The following is a 19,647-nucleotide window of genomic DNA, read 5'->3' on the forward strand; positions in this document are numbered from 1 at the left end:
TAGCAGCTTAGGCTGATAGATAATGGTAGCTTAGCAGAGCAGCTTAGGCTGAACTAGGAGACGTGTGAAGCTACTACAGTACCACTTAGTGTCATATGCACAATATCATAAGAAAACACAATACACAGTTATACTAAAAATAAAGGTACTTTATTTTTATGACAATATGCCAAAGTATCTCAGAGTGTACCCTCAGTAAGAGGATAGCAAATATACACAAGATATATGTACACAATACCAAAATATGCAGTAATAGTATTAGAAAACAGTGCAAACAATGTATAGTTACAATAGGATGCAATGGGGACACATAGGGATAGGGGCAACACAAACCATATACTCCAAAAGTGGAATGTGAACCACGAATGGACCCCAAACCTATGTGACCTTGTAGAGGGTCGCTGGGACTATTAGAAAATAGTGAGGGTTAGAAAAATAGCCCACCCCAAGACCCTGAAAAGTGAGTGCAAAGTGCACTAAAGTTCCCCTAAGGACAAAGAAGTCGTGTTAGAGGAATAATGCAGGAAAGACACAAACCAACAATGCAACAACGATGGATTTCCAATCTAGGGTACCTGTGGAACAAGGGGACCAAGTCCAAAAGTCACAAGCAAGTCGGAGATGGGCATATGCCCAGGAAATGCCAGCTGTGGGTGCAAAGAAGCTTCTACTGGACAGAAGAAGCTGAGGTTTCTGCAGGAACGAAAAGGGCTAGAGACTTTCCCTTTGGTGGACGGATCCCCCTCGCCGTGGAGAGTCGTGCAGAAGTGTTTTCCCGCCGAAAGAACGCCAACAAGCCTTTCTAGCTGCAAATCGTGCGGTTAGCGTTTTTGGATGCTGCTGTGGCCCAGGAGGGACCAGGAGGTCGCAAATTGGACCAGGAGGTAGAAGGGACATCGAGCAAGACAAGGAGCCCTCTTAGCAGCAGGTAGCACCCGGAGAAGTGCCAGAAACAGGCACTACGAGGATGCGTGAAACGGTGCTCACCCGAAGTCGCACAAAGAAGTCCCACGTCGCCGGAGAACAACTTAGGAGGTCGTGCAATGCAGGTTAGAGTGCCGTGGACCCAGGCTGGACTGTGCACAAAGGATTTCCGCCGGAAGTGCACGGAGGCCGGAGTAGCTGCAAAAGTCACGGTTCCCAGCAATGCAGTCTAGCGAGGTGAGGCAAGGACTTACCTCCACCAAACTTGGACTGAAGAGTCACTGGACTGTGGGAGTCACTTGGACAGAGTTTCTGGATTCGAGGGACCTCGCTCGTCGTGCTGAGAGGAGACCCAAGGGACCGGTAATGCAGCTTTTTGGTGCCTGCGGTTGCAGGGGGAAGATTCCGTCGACCCACAGGAGATTTCTTCGGAGCTTCTAGTGCAGAGAGGAGGCAGACTACCCCCACAGCATGCACCACCAGGAAAACAGTCGAGAAGGCGGCAGGATCAGCGTTACAGTGTTGCAGTAGTCGTCTTAGCTACTTTGTTGCAGTTTTGCAGGCTTCCAGCGCGGTCAGCAGTCGATTCCTTGGCAGAAGGTGAAGAGAGAGATGCAGAGGAACTCGGATGAGCTCTTGCATTCGTTATCTAAAGTTTCCCCAGAGACAGAGACCCTAAATAGCCAGAAAAGAGGGTTTGGCTACCTAGGAGAGAGGATAGGCTACTAACACCTGAAGGAGCCTATCAGAAGGAGTCTCTGACGTCACCTGGTGGCACTGGCCACTCAGAGCAGTCCAGTGTGCCAGCAGCACCTCTGTTTCCAAGATGGCAGAGGTCTGGAGCACACTGGAGGAGCTCTGGACACCTCCCAGGGGAGGTGCAGGTCAGGGGAGTGGTCACTCCCCTTTCCTTTGTCCAGTTTCGCGCCAGAGCAGGGCTAAGGGGTCCCCTGAACCGGTGTAGACTGGCTTATGCAGAATTGGGCACATCTGTGCCCAAGAAAGCATTTCCAGAGGCTGGGGGAGGCTACTCCTCCCCTGCCTTCACACCATTTTCCAAAGGGAGAGGGTGTAACCCTCTCTCAGAGGAAGTCCTTTGTTCTGCCATCCTGGGACAAGCCTGGCTTGACCCCAGGGGGGCAGAAACCTGTCTGAGGGGTTGGCAGCAGCAGCAGCTGCAGTGAAACCCCAGGAAAGGCAGTTTGGCAGTACCAGGGTCTGTGCTACAGACCACTGGGATCATGGAATTGTGCCATCAATGCCAGGATGGCATAGAGGGGGCATTTCCATGATCTTAGACATGTTACATGGCCATATTCGGAGTTACCATTGTGAAGCTACATATACGTAGTGACCTATATGTGGTACACGCCTGTAATGGTGTCCCCGCACTCACAAAGTTCAGGGAATTGGTCCTGAACAATGTGGGGGCACCTTGGCTAGTGCCAGGGTGCCCTCACACTAAGTAACTTTGCACCTAACCTTTACCAGGTAAAGGTTAGACATATAGGTGACTTATAAGTTACTTAAGTGCAGTGTAAAATGGCTGTGAAATAACGTGGACGTTATTTCACTCAGGCTGCAGTGGCAGGCCTGTGTAAGAATTGTCAGAGCTCCCTATGGGTGGCAAAAGAAATGCTGCAGCCCATAGGGATCTCCTGGAACCCCAATACCCTGGGTACCTCAGTACCATATACTAGGGAATTATAAGGGTGTTCCAGTAAGCCAATGTAAATTGGTAAAATTGGTCACTAGCCTGTTAGTGACAATTTGGAAAGAAATGAGAGAGCATAACCACTGAGGTTCTGGTTAGCAGAGCCTCAGTGAGACAGTTAGGCACCACACAGGGAACACATACATATAGGCCACAACCTTATGAGCACTGGGGTCCTGACTAGCAGGGTCCCAGTGACACATAACAAACATACTGAAAACATAGGGTTTTCACTATGAGCACTGGGCCCTGGCTAGCAGGATCCCAGTGAGACAGTGAAAACACCCTGACATACACTCACAAACAGGCCAAAAGTGGGGGTAACAAGGCTAGAAAGAGGCTACTTTCTCACACCACCATGTTAGGCCCTTCAGGGCACAACAAGGACAGGTCCAAGGTGAGCCATCAGACTGTACTTAGATGCAAACTTCGCCACCAAGTAGTAGTGGCGTGTGCGGTCCACCACCGTGTTAAGCAGTTTGAGCTGGGTATGGTTGCTTCTTATCGGATATTTTGCAGAATGTTTAGGGAAACGACTGGAGCATTATCAAAAAAAAACCATCATATTGGCTACCAAAGTCATACCACCGTCATTTAGTTGGATTTATGGTTGTGTTGTATTTGGGTTATTCCTGGTTGGCTCATATTTTACTGGATTATGATTGGCTCATAGTTCGATTTAATTGTGGATGGGTCATATTTTGTACTTTGGTCCTTTTTTCCCCCTCTGTTTTGGACCATTTGCAATTTGGATTGTTTCTGATTTGTTGGTGTGGGTAAACACTGATTGGTGTAGGGCAGGGGGTCTCCAACCTTTTCCATAGTAACAGCTACTTCTGTTCAACGAAAATCCTCCTGAGATACAAACAGATTTTATCACTGTAAGATATGACCATGTGTGTTACAATTACACTATGACCACTGTAAGCAGGATTATGGGTAGTGACTGCACAAGCACTCCAAGCAACATTACATGAGGAAATGCCTGAAAAAGCTTATCAATATTCAATGTCTCTACCTGACTGGTGAAGTAACACACAAATCATTACATGCCATCTGGCACAAATAACATATTTACAGCACAAGGTTTCCGTAATTCTGCATGAATTATCAATCAACTCTCAATTTTAAATGTGTTTTGAAATTGCACCCTTTTGTCGTCATCAGCATATCTGTTTCTGAAAATACACATATTTGTCTACTACTTTCAGTTTTTGGCAAACAAACTCAGTTTCACAGAAGAAATAAATACCTTTTCTGATAAAGCATTTTTGCCTTTAAAATAGCAGTTTTCATTTTTAGGAAATGCACAGTCCCCAAACATAAGCTTGTAATTTTCAAGTACTCGAATGTACAAATGCCTCACATTGACAGATTCTGCTTCCATTGGCAAGATAATTCAGTCATAGCCGATGGATGCTTCCCATAACATCAAGAATGCCTTCATTATGCCAGTAATGCCTGCCATTATTCAAGGGCCACCATATGCCAAGGCTGTGCACCGTAATGGCCAGGATGCTCACCATATATCAGTCATGGCCTTAATTAGGATGGTGGCTCCACCATCATTATGCAGGGATGTCTTAAAGGACACCGGCCATACTGTTAATTTAACAGTGATGGATGCCAACATGCAACAACTAGCACAAGATTGCCTAGAATAGTCAAGGTTGAACATTATTATGCAGCTTCGCACCATTATGCTTTGAACAGATACAATTGTGCCAGAGATTAAATCCTTTTCATAGAGGCTAGAATATAATTTTGGCAGTCCTTGAACGAGGCGTAGTGACCAGGGAATGAAACTATTAATTGGGTAAGGACACACTGTCACTCAGATACACACATAAATTAATGCAGACGAGGCTCTTACTTTTCTCTGCCATGGATCCATACCATGCTCTCTTCAGCTTGTGGGCTGATCATGCACCCAACTAACATGCAGTCTCAGACTTCAGTGGGTCAGTGCCGGTTAATGCTTAGGCTACATGGTGCATTGTTCACACGCATGGCGCGACTGATGAAGAATGACCTATGACATGGCCAATCTCCTTGTGACGTTGCTAGATTGAGAGTGGATGCAGATGGTCATGCAGCAGCCCCCATAGGCAGACACAGTGTGTATTTGAGTGCTATCATGAGACCCTGCCTTTGGGTTGGCTGGCTGTGCTGAAATGAACAGTGATGCCTTCTTTAGCAGCACAGAATCTCTAAAAGAGATACTGGGCTTGACTTCACCTTTGAGTGCTACTTTGAGGGTGCGGATGAGCTACCATTAGCTCCCAGCTCCTCGTTGAAGACTTCTGATGAAGGGTGTATTATTGTCACAGCGATGGAGCAATGCTTTTTGGCAAAGTCCAATGTTGGAAGGAAAACTGCCTTGATGCTCATATCATCTTGTAACCGTTTGCTCTTTTTTTCTTCTAGCTCGCCAGGCTATTAAGAACATGCCACGGAGACTGACTGTGACAATGGGACGCTCTCCTTTAGAATCATCATCACCAGGAGGAGAATACAACCTTGGGGAGATGTCTCAGTCTGCTGTGGAGGAGGGCAGTTCAGGGGTGGGTACAAAGAATTCAAAGCCTGAGACACCAATAGTGAGATAGTATACAGCACCTACTACCTGTCTTTTTCTCCTTGCAAGTCTGGAAAGGCTTCCTAGAGCAACAGTCTCAAAACATTTTAGGCTGCATTCTGTCCATGTTGCGGTTATGAACTCTCCACCCCTCTTGCCTCGCTCTCATGGATTAGAATCCTCCATTTCCTAGCAGTCTCCTTTATTTGCATGTTCTTCTTGCCCATTTGGCTTGGAATCTGCCCACATAGTCTGTGTAGAATGCTGCCACGCATTCATTAGTTTGGGTGTGACCTCTGCAACCATTCTCTTGGGCTGAGACACTGCTGCAGGTCTTCTGGGCCTCATTGCATCCCAGTCTTTTAGATTGAGGTTTGACACCAGCCCTGGGCTCTTACTTCACTCCATGTTCTCTTGGGCTAGTATGCTGACTTTGACTTTTAGGTTGTGCTGGGGCAAATGTCTTGAACTATTATGCTGCCGTCAATCTTTTAGGTTAGACTGGGGTGCATATGCACATTGATGGTTTCCTCAGTCATCAGTTATGAATAGGGACAGTGTGTGTGTGTGTGTGTACATATAAATACATATTTGTAAATCTGATATATTTACCAAAAGCTGCAAATATACATGGATATATGGACTGTATCTGATTCCCTAATTGTTTTTTTTCTTCTAGGTAAGTGTGGGTTCTCTGCAGAGCCCCCCACTCGCCTCCTTTATTGGGGCTTCTGATGGCCCTCTTGCTTCAGCCCCCTTGGAAGATCCCCTCACCCCACTTGCTGATGACTCCCCCCAGAAAAAGCTGATGACACAGAAGGTGACTCCACCCTCTTCCCCGCTGCTGTCGGAGTTGCTGAAGAAAGGCAGTTTGTTGCCCTCGAGTCCCCGGCTGGTATGGATTACACTCCCTGTATCACACACAGCCTGTTGGGGAGTGTGCCCTACTTCTCAGTATATGTACTAACGACTTCTCTCTGTCTCATAGACACACGCCCATGCCAGAGGCTATTTCTAACATCTCAGTATCTTGTCCTTTTCCTAGGGTATCCCTGTGTGTTCTTGCCTGAACAAAATCTTCTGTCATTGCCGTGTATCTCTGCCTACTTGCAGCATTTCCCCGATGTCTCTTTGCTGCTCACTGTTTGTCTCAGTTGTTATGTAATGAAGGACTTGTACCATGCTAGCCCAGCGCCAGATGCCTTAACAGTGTTGGACCCTTTCTGTGATATGCCAGTAGCTACCTTTCATTCTAAGTGCTTTCTTCTGATGTCACTTTATCTGTTTGTCTAAGCATGTTTCTGTGACAGTTTTGTTCCTGTCTTATTAACTGACTGTCCATGTGTTTTCTTATGATGTGTGTCTGTCTTTGCGTATCTGCCTCTGTGTCAACCGCTTGAGTCCCTGTGTATCTGTATGTCACTCTTGATGTCTACTTATGGTGTCCCTATGTCTCTCTGTCTCAGTGCTTTCCTCTGATGTTTCCTACATATTAATTGTCTGCTTGTGATATCGATGTATGTTTTGCTTGGCCTTATTTGTCATCTTACATATGTATATTTGTTCACCTGTTTTACTGCCTCTCATCCATGTATCTATAGTTGTTATCATCACTTGTGTGCCTTAACCAGTCAGCTTTGTTGCTGTACACCAATTTCCTGTTCCGTATACTTTTTAACAATGGTGTTTTAAATGTTGTAATTTTAAGAATCGCTACATTCTGCCTCCGTGAATGGCAACTGATTCCCACCCATTTAACCTCCACCACTTTCCCCTTTTCAAGAAGCTCTAAGACACGCTTAATATTTCTGTCCCTTGCTCTGCTGGGGAAATCCTGAGTATTTATGTTATTTTGGTGTATATACATGTTCGATGGCATGTGTAGCCGCAGATACACATGCTGTGCACATCCCGCCATCTGGTGTTGGGCTCGGAGTGTTACAAGTTGTTTTTCTTCGAAGAAGTCTTTTCGAGTCACGAGATCGAGGGACTCCTCCCATTTCGGCTCCATTGCGCATGGGCGTCGACTCCATCTTAGATTGTTTTTTTTCCGCCATCGGGTTCGGACGTGTTCCTTTTCGCTCCGGGTTTCGGTTCGGAAAGTTAGTTAGAATCTCGGAAAAATCGTCGGTATTGTTTGCGTTCGGTATCGGGTTAGCTATAACAGATCGACACCGACTTTTGAAGAGTTCCGGTGGCCCTTTGTTTTTTTTTCGATCCCCCGTCGGGGCCTGGTCGGCCCGGCCATGTGTCTCTTCAAGGCTGATGGAACGGACCCCATTCCGCTTCTGCCCAAAATGCCATAACAAGTATCCATATACAGATCAGCATCTGGTCTGTAACTTGTGTTTGTCGCCAGAACACAAGGAAGATACTTGTGAAGCCTGTCGAGCGTTTCGGTCCAGGAAGACACTAAGAGACCGAAGAGCAAGAAGACTGCAAATGGCATCGGCGCCGACAGGACAAGGGCATTTCGAGGAGGAAGAAGAAACCTTCTCCATCCAGGAATCGGACTCGGATGAGATCGATCCTGAAGGAACGCCGAAAACCGTGAGTAAGACGTCGAAACATAAAACTCACGAGAAGACCACAAAAGCCCAGGGGACGCCACCGCCAACAGGCCATGGCTTAACCCGAAAAATAGGTGACCGATCATCGGCACCGAAAAAGGGCACGCTTGTGTCGAAGTCATCCGACTCCGGTCGAGATACCGCCACACAGCAATCTCGGGCCCGAGATAGCGGTTCCTAGCAAGTACGGCACCGAGACAGCGGCACCAAAATGAATCGGCACAGAGAGACGACGACGCCGAAAATAAAAAAGGTTTCGTCGGAACCTAAAAAAGTAGCCGAAAAGGTTTCGATACCGAAACATCCGGCCTCGGAACTGAAATCAAGTTCCTACACAGAGGAACAAGGACTGTCCTCACAAATGAAAATACATAGATTTGGACAGGAATTGGAGACAATGGAGCCAGACTACACCCAAAGAAGGCTCCACATCCAAAAAGAAAAAGGGAAGATCAGCACTCTCCCTCCTATTAGAATGAAACCAAACTTGGCTTCCAGGAGAAAGACAAGCAGCCACAGGCAAAGGTGGCTAAACAAGTAAGCCCGCCACCATCTCCACAGCGATCGCCGCAAACATCACCGGTAGCCACTCCACCTATGATGCAATCCCCGACTCATACAGGTATGAGTCAAGATGACCCTGACGCGTGGGACCTTTATGATGCGCCAGTGTCAGATAATAGTCCTGACTGTTATCCAGCTAGACCGTCGCCACCAGAAGATAGTACAGCCTACGCACAGCTGGTGTCGAGGGCAGCGGCATTTCATAATGTCAGCCTGCATGCAGAGCCCATTGAAGACGACTTTCTATTTAATACATTGTCGTCCACACACAGCCAGTACCAGAGTCTTCCCATGCTACCCGGAATGCTAAAACACTCCAAACAAGTGTTTGAGGAGCCTGTAAAAGGAAGGGCCATTACTCCAAGAGTGGAGAAAAAATATAAACCGCCACCAACAGACCCCGTGTACATCACACAACAGCTAACACCGGACTCAGTTGTAGTAGAGGCAGCTCGCAAGAGAGCGAACTCACACACTTCAGGAGATGCACCACCTCCAGATAAAGAAAGTCGAAAATTCGACGCAGCAGGCAAAAGGGTGGCGGCATAGGCAGCAAACCAGTGGCGTATTGCAAACTCACAGGCTTTGTTGGCCAGATACGATAGGGCTCATTGGGACGAAATGCAACACTTTATAGAACATTTGCCCAAGGAGTTCCAAAAAAGAGCACAGCAAGTAGTAGAAGAAGGACAGAGTATCTCCAACAATCAGATACGGTCAGCAATGGATGCAGCAGACACAGCTGCTATAACTGTCAACACAGCAGTGACAATAAGGAGACATGCATGGCTGCGTACATCAGGATTTAAACCGGAAATACAGCAAGCTGTGCTGAATATGCCATTTAACGGACAGCAGTTGTTTGGGCCGGAGGTGGACACTGCTATCGAAAAACTTAAGAAAGACACTGATACAGCCAAAGCCACGGGCGCACTCTACTCCCCACAGAGCAGAGGCACATTTCGAAAAACACAGTTTCAAGGGGGAAAACCAAAGCACTAGCAACCAGGAAGAAAGAACATAGAAATTGGGCGCTCACAATGAATCCACAAGGTAATAGATATACATAGCAGATAGGGCACGGTGCTCCTGGCAAGAGGATCTTCCCTAATCCTCTGAGGTTTCCGAAGAGACCGAACATAGAAAAGTTGGAAGTCAGGGCACTTATGAATCAAAAAACAATTACATAAGATGTGTTTAGTGTCCATAAAATACTAATTGAGAATTTCGTTGTGAGACCGGAAATCGTGAAAACAGGAATCTTCAATTTATTCTTGAAAGATAGGTTACATCACAGTGATGGAAGAACAATCCTTAAGGTCAACACATCCGTGACCATAGCATCCGAAAGGTAGTCAAGTAACAAAACGCCAACACGTGTTTCGTCTTATGAGATATAAATCTCCAAGACTTCATCAGGGCTAGAATAAACAAAGATAATGTCTAAGACATGTGATACGGTAATCTCTGATTCATAATAAACAATGAGCGACAACAATATGTCACCCCCACCGTGACGTTTGTGTGATTAACAAAGGAAAATTGCAATATGTGACATATGTGAAAAGAGCAGAGAAGAATTAAACCTTCACCCATACGGGTATTAACAAGCAAAAATTGATACAACGTGAAACGGAAGGAAAAGGAGGTCAATTCTTGTGAAAATGCAATAAAAATACAATAAAACAGGACAGACGCTGTCGGTACGAACATTCATTGTAATTGCAACAATAGCAATTGCTTTTTGACATACCGGCCTTTTGAATTTGAGTCTTTTTGAATGTTCTCACCTACATCACAATCTAAAATTGAGGACGTGCACCAATCATGACACAACAAATCTTAGCGTGTATTAGCCTTTACAATGAATGTTCGTACCGACAGCGTCTGTCCTGTTTTATTGTATTTTTTTTGCATTTTCACAAGAATTGACCTCCTTTTCCTTCCGTTTCACGTTGTATCAATTTTTGCTTGTTAATACCCGTATGGGTGAAGGTTTAATTCTTCTCTGCTCTTTTCACATATGTCACATATTGCAATTTTCCTTTGTGAATCACACAAACGTCACGGTGGGGGTGACATATTGTTGTCACTCATTGTTTATTATGAATCAGAGATTACCGTATCACATTTCTTAGACATTATCTTTGTTTATTCTAGCCCTGATGAAGTCTTGGAGATTTATATCTCATTAGACGAAACACGTGTTGGCGTTTTGTTACTTGACTACCTTTCGGATGCTATGGACAGTTTCAAGGGGGTTTCGAGGGCAAAGCACAGAACCCACAACCTCACAAACAAGGCCCACTTATCAGAGCCAATATCTGCGGGGAAGTTTTCGGGGACAATATAGAGGGGGACAGTTCCCAAAAAGTAGAGGGAAGTTCCAAAGCCCCAAAACTCCTCAAAACAAGCAGTGACTTCCAAGTCACACATCCCCAACACATAACACCTGTGGGGGGGAGACTAAGCACATTTTGCAAACATTGGGAGGAGATAACAACAGACACTTGGGTACTGGCAATTATCCAGCATGGTTATTGCATAGAATTTCTCAAATTCCCTCTAAACGTCCCACCAAAAACACACAATATGTAAAAACAACATATAGATCTTCTAGGACTAGAAGTTCAGGCATTGCTACAGAAAGAAGCAATAGAATTACTACCAAACCAACAGAAAGGAACAGGAGTTTACTCTCTGTACTTTCTCATACCCAAAAAAGACAAGAGTCTGAGACCTATATTAGACCTCAGAACATTAAATACCTACATCAAATCAGATCACTTTCACATGGTGACATTACAGGACATAATCCCACTGCTCAAACAACAAGACTACATGACAACACTAGACCTAAAGGATGCATATTTCCATATACTGATACATCCTTCACACAGAAAGTACTTAAGGTTTGTATTCCAAGGGGTACATTACCAATTCAAGGTGTTGCCATTCGGAATAACAACTGCGCCAAGAGTTTTTACAAAGTGCCTGGCAGTCGTAGCTGCACATATTAGAAGGCAGCAAATACATGTGTTCCCGTACCTAGACGATTGGTTAATCAAAACCAACACGCTAGAACGGTGTTCACAACACACAAAGTATGTCATAGAAACCCTCCACAAACTAGTTTTCTCAATCAACTACACAAAGTCACACCTTCTGCCGTGTCAGACACAGCAATACTTAGGGGCGACAATCAACACAGCAAAAGGGATTGCCACTCCAAGTCCACAAAGGGTTCAGGCATTTCACAAAGTAATACAGGCCATATATCCAAAACAAAAAATACAAGTCAAAATGGTGATGAAACTCCTAGGCATGATGTCCTCATGCATAGCCATTGTCCCAAAGCAAGGTTGCACATGCGGCCCTTACAACAGTGCCTAGCATCACAATGGTCACAGACACAGGGTCAACTTCTAGATCTGGTGTTGGTAGACCGCCAAACATACACCTCGCTTCAATGGTGAAACAGTATGAATTTAAACCAAGGGCGGCCTTTCCAAGACCCAGTGCCACAATATGTAATAACGACAGATGCCTCCATGATAGGGTGGGGAGCACACCTCAATCAACACAGCATCCAAGGACAATGGGACAGTCAGCAAAAACAGTTTCACATAAATCACTTAGAACTATTGGCAGTATTTCTAGCGCTGAAAGCATTTCAACCCATAATAAGCCAGAAACAAATTCTTGTCAAAACAGACAACATGACAACGATGTATTACCTAAACAAACAGGGAGGGACACACTCAACACAGTTGTGTCTCCTGGCACAGAGAATATGGCATTGGGCGATTCACAACCACATTTGCCTAATAGCACAATTTATTCCAGGAATTCAGAATCAGTTAGCAGACAATCTCTCTCGGGATCACTAACAGATCCACGAATGGGAGATTTACCCCCAAATACTGAACACTTACTTCCAGAGCTGGGGAACACCACAAATAGATCTATTTGCAACAAAGGAAAACGCAAAATGCCGAAACTTCGCATCCAGGTACCCACAACATCAGTCTCAGGGCAATGCGTTATGGATGAGTTGGTCAGGGATATTTGCTTACGCTTTTCCCCCTCTCCCACTCCTTCCATATCTGGTAAACAAGTTGAGTCAAAACAAACTCAAACTCATACTAATAGCGCCAACATGGGCAAGACAACCTTGGTACACAACACTACTAGTCCTCTCAGTAGTGCCTCATGTCAAACTACCAAACAGACCAGATCTGTTAACGCAACACAAACAACAGATTAGACACCCAAATCCAGCATCGCTGAATCTAGCAATTTGGCTCCTGAAGTCCTAGAGTTCGGACACTTAGACCTTACACAGGAATGTATGGAGGTCATAAAACAAGCTAGGAAACCTACCACTAGACATTGCTATGCAAATAAGTGGAAAAGATTTGTTTATTACTGCCATAATAATCAAATTCAACCCTTACACGCATCTGCCAAAGATATCGTAAAATACTTACTACATTTGCAAAAGTCAAAGCTAGCTTTTTCTTCCATTAAGATACATCATACCGCAATTTCAGCTTACCTGCAAATTACGCACTCAACTTCACTGTTTAGGATACCAGTCATAAAAGCGTTTATGGAAGGCCTAAAGAGAATTATACCACCAAGAACACCACCAGTTCCTTCATGGAACCTCAACATTGTCTTAACACGACTCATGGGTCCACCTTTTGAGCCCATGCACTGTTGTGAAATGCAATACTTAACATGGAAAGTTGCATTTTTAATTGCCATCACATCTTTAAGAAGAGTAAGTGAGATTCAAGCATTTACCATACAAGAACCATTTATTCAAATACACAAGCATAAAGTAGTTCTACGGACAAATCCTAAATTTTTACCAAAAGTCATATCACCGTTCCACTTGAATCAAACAGTAGAATTACCAGTGTTCTTCCCACAGCCAGATTCTGTAGCTGAACGAGCACTACATACATTAGACATCAAAAGAGCGTTAATGTACTACATTGACAGAACAAAACTAATTTGAAAAACAAAACAATTATTTATTGCTTTCCAAAAACCTCATACAGGAAATCCAATTTCTAAACAAGGCATTGCTAGATGGATAGTTAAATGCATTCAAACCTGTTATCTTAAAGCAAAAAGAGAACTGCCTATTTCACCAAAGGCACACTCAACTAGAAAGAAAGGTGCTACCATGGCCTTTCTAGGAAATATTCCAATGACCGAAATATGTAAGGCAGCTACATGGTCTACGCCTCATACATTTACTAAACACTACTGTGTACATGTGTTAACAGCACAACAAGCCACAGTAGGTCAAGCAGTACTACGAACATTGTTTCAAACAACTTCAACTCCTACAGGCTGAACCACCGCTTTTGGGGAGATAACTGCTTACTAGTCTATGCACAGCATGTGTATCTGCAGCTAAACATGCCATCGAACGGAAAATGTCACTTACCCAGTGTACATCTGTTCGTGGCATTAGTCGCTGCAGATTCACATGCGCCCACCCGCCTCCCCGGGAGCCTGTAGCCGTTTAGAAGTTGATCTTGAACATTTGTAAATATATTACTTTAAACTACATTATGTACATACGTATTCACTCCATTGCATGGGCACTATTACTAGCATACACAACTCCTACCTCACCCTCTGCGGGGAAAACAATCTAAGATGGAGTCGACGCCCATGCGCAATGGAGCTGAAATGGGAGGAGTCCCTCGATCTCGTGACTCGAAAAGACTTCTTCGAAGAAAAACAACTTGTAACACGCCGAGCCCAACACCAGATGGCGGGATGTGCACAGCATGTGAATCTGCAGCGACTAATGCCACGAACAGATGTACACTGGGTAAGTGACATTTTCCATATCCTGTATTTCCTTCCAAAACTTTCAGAATCTTCTTCTAGTCTCCTGTTTTTGTTGCATAAATTTGCCCACTTGTTCTGAGGGTTTAATTCTCCAATTCTGATGTCAGGCAAGACAAAGGTGCACCATTCCGAAAAGCTGTTTTAGCATATAAACAACGCTGCAATGTCCTACAGGGTCATGTACCCATGACTGGCCCAGTACCAGAGCAGCACTGGAACATTCTGCAGGCTGATCAGGCTTCACCGTGAGAAGATGCCCGTGTTAGTCACTGGGCGAGTATAGTCTATTGTCGTTAGCATTGTGGTCATCATCCCTATGTTCGTATTTATCTTGTGCTTCATCTCTATTTTCCGCCCACTATGCCTCTTATACACACTTCATAGCAAAATACAAAATGGTAGATTGTCGGAACATAGGACCTGATTAGAGTTGACGAGCTGAGGTGCTAAGGAAGTTAGCGAAGCTAACTGAAGCCAAGCAGCAGTCTGGAGCTGAGGAGCTCATGGGGGCTAAAATCAGATGATGTACTGAAAAACTCATGGAGGACTAAAATGAGATGCTACATTGAAAATCAGGGAAAGACATTCCGTTTTAAGGAATTATTGACTCAAGTAGGAAACTCCAGGTGAAAGGGTCCACACTACCCTGAAGAGGATTCTAAATGCCACACCTGCCCAGCATCATTCCTTCTGTTTAAGGAACAGGAACGTTTTCCTCACGATAAAGAATTGTAGGACATTTTCTCTAGGGGGACTACCTATGGTTATAATTGTAGATTGGATTGCAGGAAGCAGGATCCAAATAACAGTGGGAAGCATCTCACTGAAAAAAAGAACCATGGTAATTTTGGCACCCAGCGTTAAGAAGATGACAGGCCAAATCTGTCCCAAACAGGTCCTGAGAAGGAAGACTGCATCTCCTCCCTGACTGATGAAGCACCAAGCCATCCTGAGGAAGAGATTGAGAGAATTCCAGAAAACACTAGTGGCCAAGTTTGGCCTATAATCCATTGCTGAGAAGCCATACATAAAAGACCAATATAACGATATCAAGATTTTGCCCTTGCTGAAGCGCAGACTTATTCGGAAATGAAAGTACTGTCAAGCCCATGGGTGAATACAAGTTTTAAACAACATGAACAGAGTATATCACATCTTGAAAGCACCCCCACCGTGGAATGGAAGTTGAAGTTGAGTCCATTAGAAAATATAAAAATGGGCAAAGTAGTTCATTTAACCAAAAGAAACACAGTGCCAAAACCTGGCAAACCTTGCATACAGAGAGATAATTGAGAGCTGACTGTTGCTAAGATAATATCCAAGAAGAAGGCACATAGGAGAAGAAACCACATGATCCTGTCAACTTTATCACTACTTATTTTCTAGTTAATCAGTTCTTTTCCAGCGATAGCATGAGATCTGAGGGAGAATATGGAGCTTGCAAGAAGAACTGAATTTAGAGTTATTTTGTTAATTATTTGCCATAAGCTAATGCAGTCTTGCCGGACTTAACTCATAGATTTCCCTAACTACCCACCTTTAAGTGTCAAGTCATTGGTAGATTCATATATTTCACTTGTAACACCTGCTGCATAAGGATTACCATGCTAGTTAGAATACATGCTTATTTGTCTAGGAACTTATATTTCTCTAAATTCTTACCCACTGTTTCTTTAGTTTCAGACTTAGGGCCTGATGCAGAGTTCGGCAGACAGGTTATTTGGTCACAGGAATTATGGATATCCAGTCTGCCATACCACAAGTGCCATTGGATATAATGCACTTGCCATATGGTGGACGGGATATCTGCCAAGTTTATGATTGCGTAAATCATCTGTCAAACTCTAAATCATGCCCTTTGCACCTTTGTCCTCTTCTATAAGTGATTTTTAGCCCCCGGGGTGTTATGTGCCACTAATCACAGAAAATGTGCAGCACACTTTTTAAGTAGCTTTGTTTATCATCCATCCTAGATTTAGACTCTAAAAACTTAAATGTAGTTACGTGTTCTATCAAAATGCCTTATCAAAACCTTACATTATGTTCTATACTGATGAAAGGACTTCAGTCTTATTGATTTCAAATGTTGTCATTTGGTATATGCGACTCCCCTTCTAGCACAGTTGAACACAACCTCATACTCTTAAGTATCTTCCCACCAGTTATGAAATCTCTTGATATGACTATTGTTATCTGTCCTGTGTCTTTGTCTACTACAGAATATCTGTATCTTTCTTGTCTAGAAGCATCAATTGTCTGATTCAGTCTTGCTGGTATTCTTTACCATTTTGTTTCTATTCAATTGCACATGTTTTCTCCACTTACGTACAAATCCTTACTTTTCCTGGTGTTTCGACCCTCTTTTTTCCTCTCTCGCCTTCTCATGTTCTAGTGTCCCCTTTTCTCTTTCTGAATTTGTCTCTTGTTTGCCTGTATTCCTTGTCTTTCCAGATGTCCTCTTCCGTCAACGGTGTCCCTTCCTTTTAGTGGGATTCCTCACTTGTATTGATTTGCCTCCTCTTCTATTGATTGCATCCTTGTCCTTTGTTCCTCTCCCTATTTCTGCACTCCTCATTTGGGAAAGTATTCTTTTCTCTGTTGAAGGATTTCTATCCCCTCTCAATTTCTCTAGATTCCTTTCTTTTCCTGGCATACCTTCCTTGCGTCTAGGTTTCCATTTCTCACTTGAGGAATTCCCCTCTTGTCCCAGTTTTATTTTCTCATCCTAGGAACTCTTTCCTATCTATCGTCCCTTTTCTGGTCTCAGTATCCCTTTCTTTACTGAAGCATCACTCACTTGTCCCAAAACCAGTCCTCTGGATATATTCCTTACTTGTCCTGGTATCCCTCTCCCTCAGGTGGTTCCATTTGTCTGCGTATCACTTTTATCGCTTGTCTGGTTATCTCTTCTTTTCATAGTATTCCTCTTTTGACCTGATGTCCAGTGTTTTCTCTAATTTCTCTTCTTCCCACATTCATTTTCTTTAGAGGCATTTCTCTCTTGTCCTGGAATCTAGCCCTTTCTTTGGTTTACTTTAATGTCATTGTATCATTTCCTATCCCATTGGATTTCTGTCTTTACCAGATTTTCTCTACCGTCCTCAGACTTCTAACACTGTTTTTCTTGCAGGCCAGCGAGAGCGAGATGGCAATGGCATGTGGTCACATGAGTGGGTCAGGTGCCTTAATGGAGGTTGGAGGCACCCTTCCATTACTTCATGGAGCGGATCTACAATTAGTGCAGGGCTCATCACCTGCTGCCTCTGGTAATTTCCCTTGTTTAATATGCAGTCTTAGCAGAGATGTATGGCCCAGCAGACCATGCTGTAGTTGTTTTAGTGAGGTTTGCATGAAGTACAGAACTTTAAGGCTTGTGAGGAGAGATATGAGGGTTGTATTGAGAGGATGTGAACATTGCGTGAACAAAGTAGGTTGTAGTGTTAGAAAAACCTTTTATAGAAAGCTATGCTCCAGAGGTTATGTGAAGGGCAGAGGTCATGCTTTTGGGGAAGGATGATGTAGCCTCATGGTTGTGCGGAGACAGAAGGCATTGAGTATTATACAGGTGGTAGAGATCAAGCATTGTAGTGATACAAGGTTTTCTGGGGGTTGTGCAAAGGGTGTGATGCACTAACGGTTTGCAGTGTACAAACCAATGCACTTTGGATTTTACAGAGGGTAGAGCTCTGGAGCTTGTGCTGAAGAAGCTGCCTGTAGTTATACAGAGCTGTAGGAGAGGAGGAGTGTGTAGATGGCACCACTCTTTGTGTGGTGCTGAGAACGGGGGTGTACTGGAAGATGAAAGTGATGTTCCCAATGCAGTGTTTACTTGTGCAGCCGGAGGTGCTGAGATGCAAAAAAGCTTAAAGGATGTGAGATGGGATGGCTGCTGCTGCTTCTTCTGAGCTTTCTTCCTCCTCTCTTGTCCTCTGTCTGTCAGGTGCTCCCACCCTATCCCGACTGTTAGAAGCTGCCCCAGCGCAGTTCTCCCTGCCTCTAGCTTCCTTCTCTGCTGTCAGCAATGAGTCACCGGGCAAAGCTCCACTCTCCCTGGTAGATTCTGTGTCCTCAGCCCCCATGGTCATGATGTCCAGAATGCCAACACCAGGCTTGGTTCCACCAATGGCAGCTCCAGGAAGTGCAGTGGCAACAGCAGCAGCTGCAGCAGTCTCAGGTGCGTCTTCAGCCCAACCCTCCTCCTTTCTAGCTGGGTTTTCCCTGGCCTTGCCCTGCTTTGCTGGCTAGCACTGAGCTTGGGTGTGTGAGCGGGATGGTGGCAGGTGTTCATGTCTGTCCTGTTCTCTAAGTGTTCTGTTTTTGCAGTGGGCTTGCAGGAGGCCTGCCTTCCTTTGGACTCAATGGTGGATCCTGACTCACTGGGGGTTTCTGTGGACAGCAGTGACATCTCTATGATCATGGACTCCATTAATAAAGAATGCTTGGGCACCGGCACCGATTCTGAGGATCCCAAAGACCGCAGCAGCAGTCTGGCAGACCCCAAGGATGATCTTGATCTTTCTGACCGAATGGACTCATACACCTGCGAAGAGCTGGACTTTGAGACTGTGGGTGACATCATCGCCATCATAGAGGAAAAGGTAGGGCATGGTAAAGCGTTTTTTATGAGATTTGAAAGCACAGGGTATTAATGGGAAAATATTTTAATAGAAAAGCGTGGTGGCTAACAAATGAGAAAAGTGCACATCTTCCTGAGTGACTGACGGAAAGTTCTAAATTAGAATTCCAAAATATATTTAGGGCTAGAAGCATCCAATATTCTGATAAGGTGTACACGGTTCTCCTCAACACACAGCAACGCCAAAATCAAAGATTACCCTCTTATTTCAGTAACCTTCTCCTGATGAAATTGCTTTCTTCCCTTTTATTGGGTTTGTTTCACCACTCCTCCCCCACGCCACCATCATCAGATCATTTTGAAGTATATCCTTCCATGGCTGATGTCGGGGGGAACTATTTTTTTGCATGTGTCTAGGGCATTTCTACTCTGGAAGTCAATAGGAGTCATCCTTGAATCCCCCACCTCCACTGTCACAGTATCTCACTTCACCACCTATTTCTTCCTCTACATTCTCTAAGGCCGTTTCTGTCTGCTGTTGTTACTTTGCCGGTGCTGTAAAATTGGTTGCCAAAAACGACAAGTGGCCATCTTGGAATGTTATTTTCTATACTTTCAAGATGCGGACACATTGCATCTAGATTTCCCCACGATGCCTGTCTGCTGATACTGGCTTTGCCAGTGCTTGCTCAGCAGGTCTGCAAGGATTGAGAAAGTGAATACTGGCAGAAAACATGCTTTGGCAGAGTAGACCGATTGACTTTGCCCATGTTTGGTTTTTTTGCTTCCTCATATTGATTTATACTTTAGTTTACTGCTGATAACTAGAGGCAACTAATTTCAT

General features: G+C 44.4%; 1 protein-coding gene across 3 annotated transcripts in view; it reads left to right on the top strand.

Annotated features, from left to right (window-relative positions):
* Nucleotides 1-19,647, top strand: part of BRD8 (bromodomain containing 8) — a 378,782-nt gene that overhangs the window by 163,582 nt on the left and 195,553 nt on the right. For 2 of the 3 annotated variants that reach the window (XM_069244463.1, XM_069244464.1), the window contains exons 8-12: nucleotides 5,066-5,202; nucleotides 5,896-6,111; nucleotides 17,358-17,493; nucleotides 18,168-18,401; nucleotides 18,551-18,825. In XM_069244463.1, coding sequence (XP_069100564.1) covers nucleotides 5,066-5,202; nucleotides 5,896-6,111; nucleotides 17,358-17,493; nucleotides 18,168-18,401; nucleotides 18,551-18,825 — 998 coding nt within the window. The remainder of the gene's footprint in view (nucleotides 1-5,065; nucleotides 5,203-5,895; nucleotides 6,112-17,357; nucleotides 17,494-18,167; nucleotides 18,402-18,550; nucleotides 18,826-19,647) is intronic. The other variant, XM_069244465.1, reaches the window with a different exon arrangement.

The sequence above is a fragment of the Pleurodeles waltl genome, chromosome 7 (genome assembly GCF_031143425.1).
Source record: "Pleurodeles waltl isolate 20211129_DDA chromosome 7, aPleWal1.hap1.20221129, whole genome shotgun sequence".
Lineage (NCBI taxonomy): Eukaryota > Metazoa > Chordata > Amphibia > Caudata > Salamandridae > Pleurodeles > Pleurodeles waltl.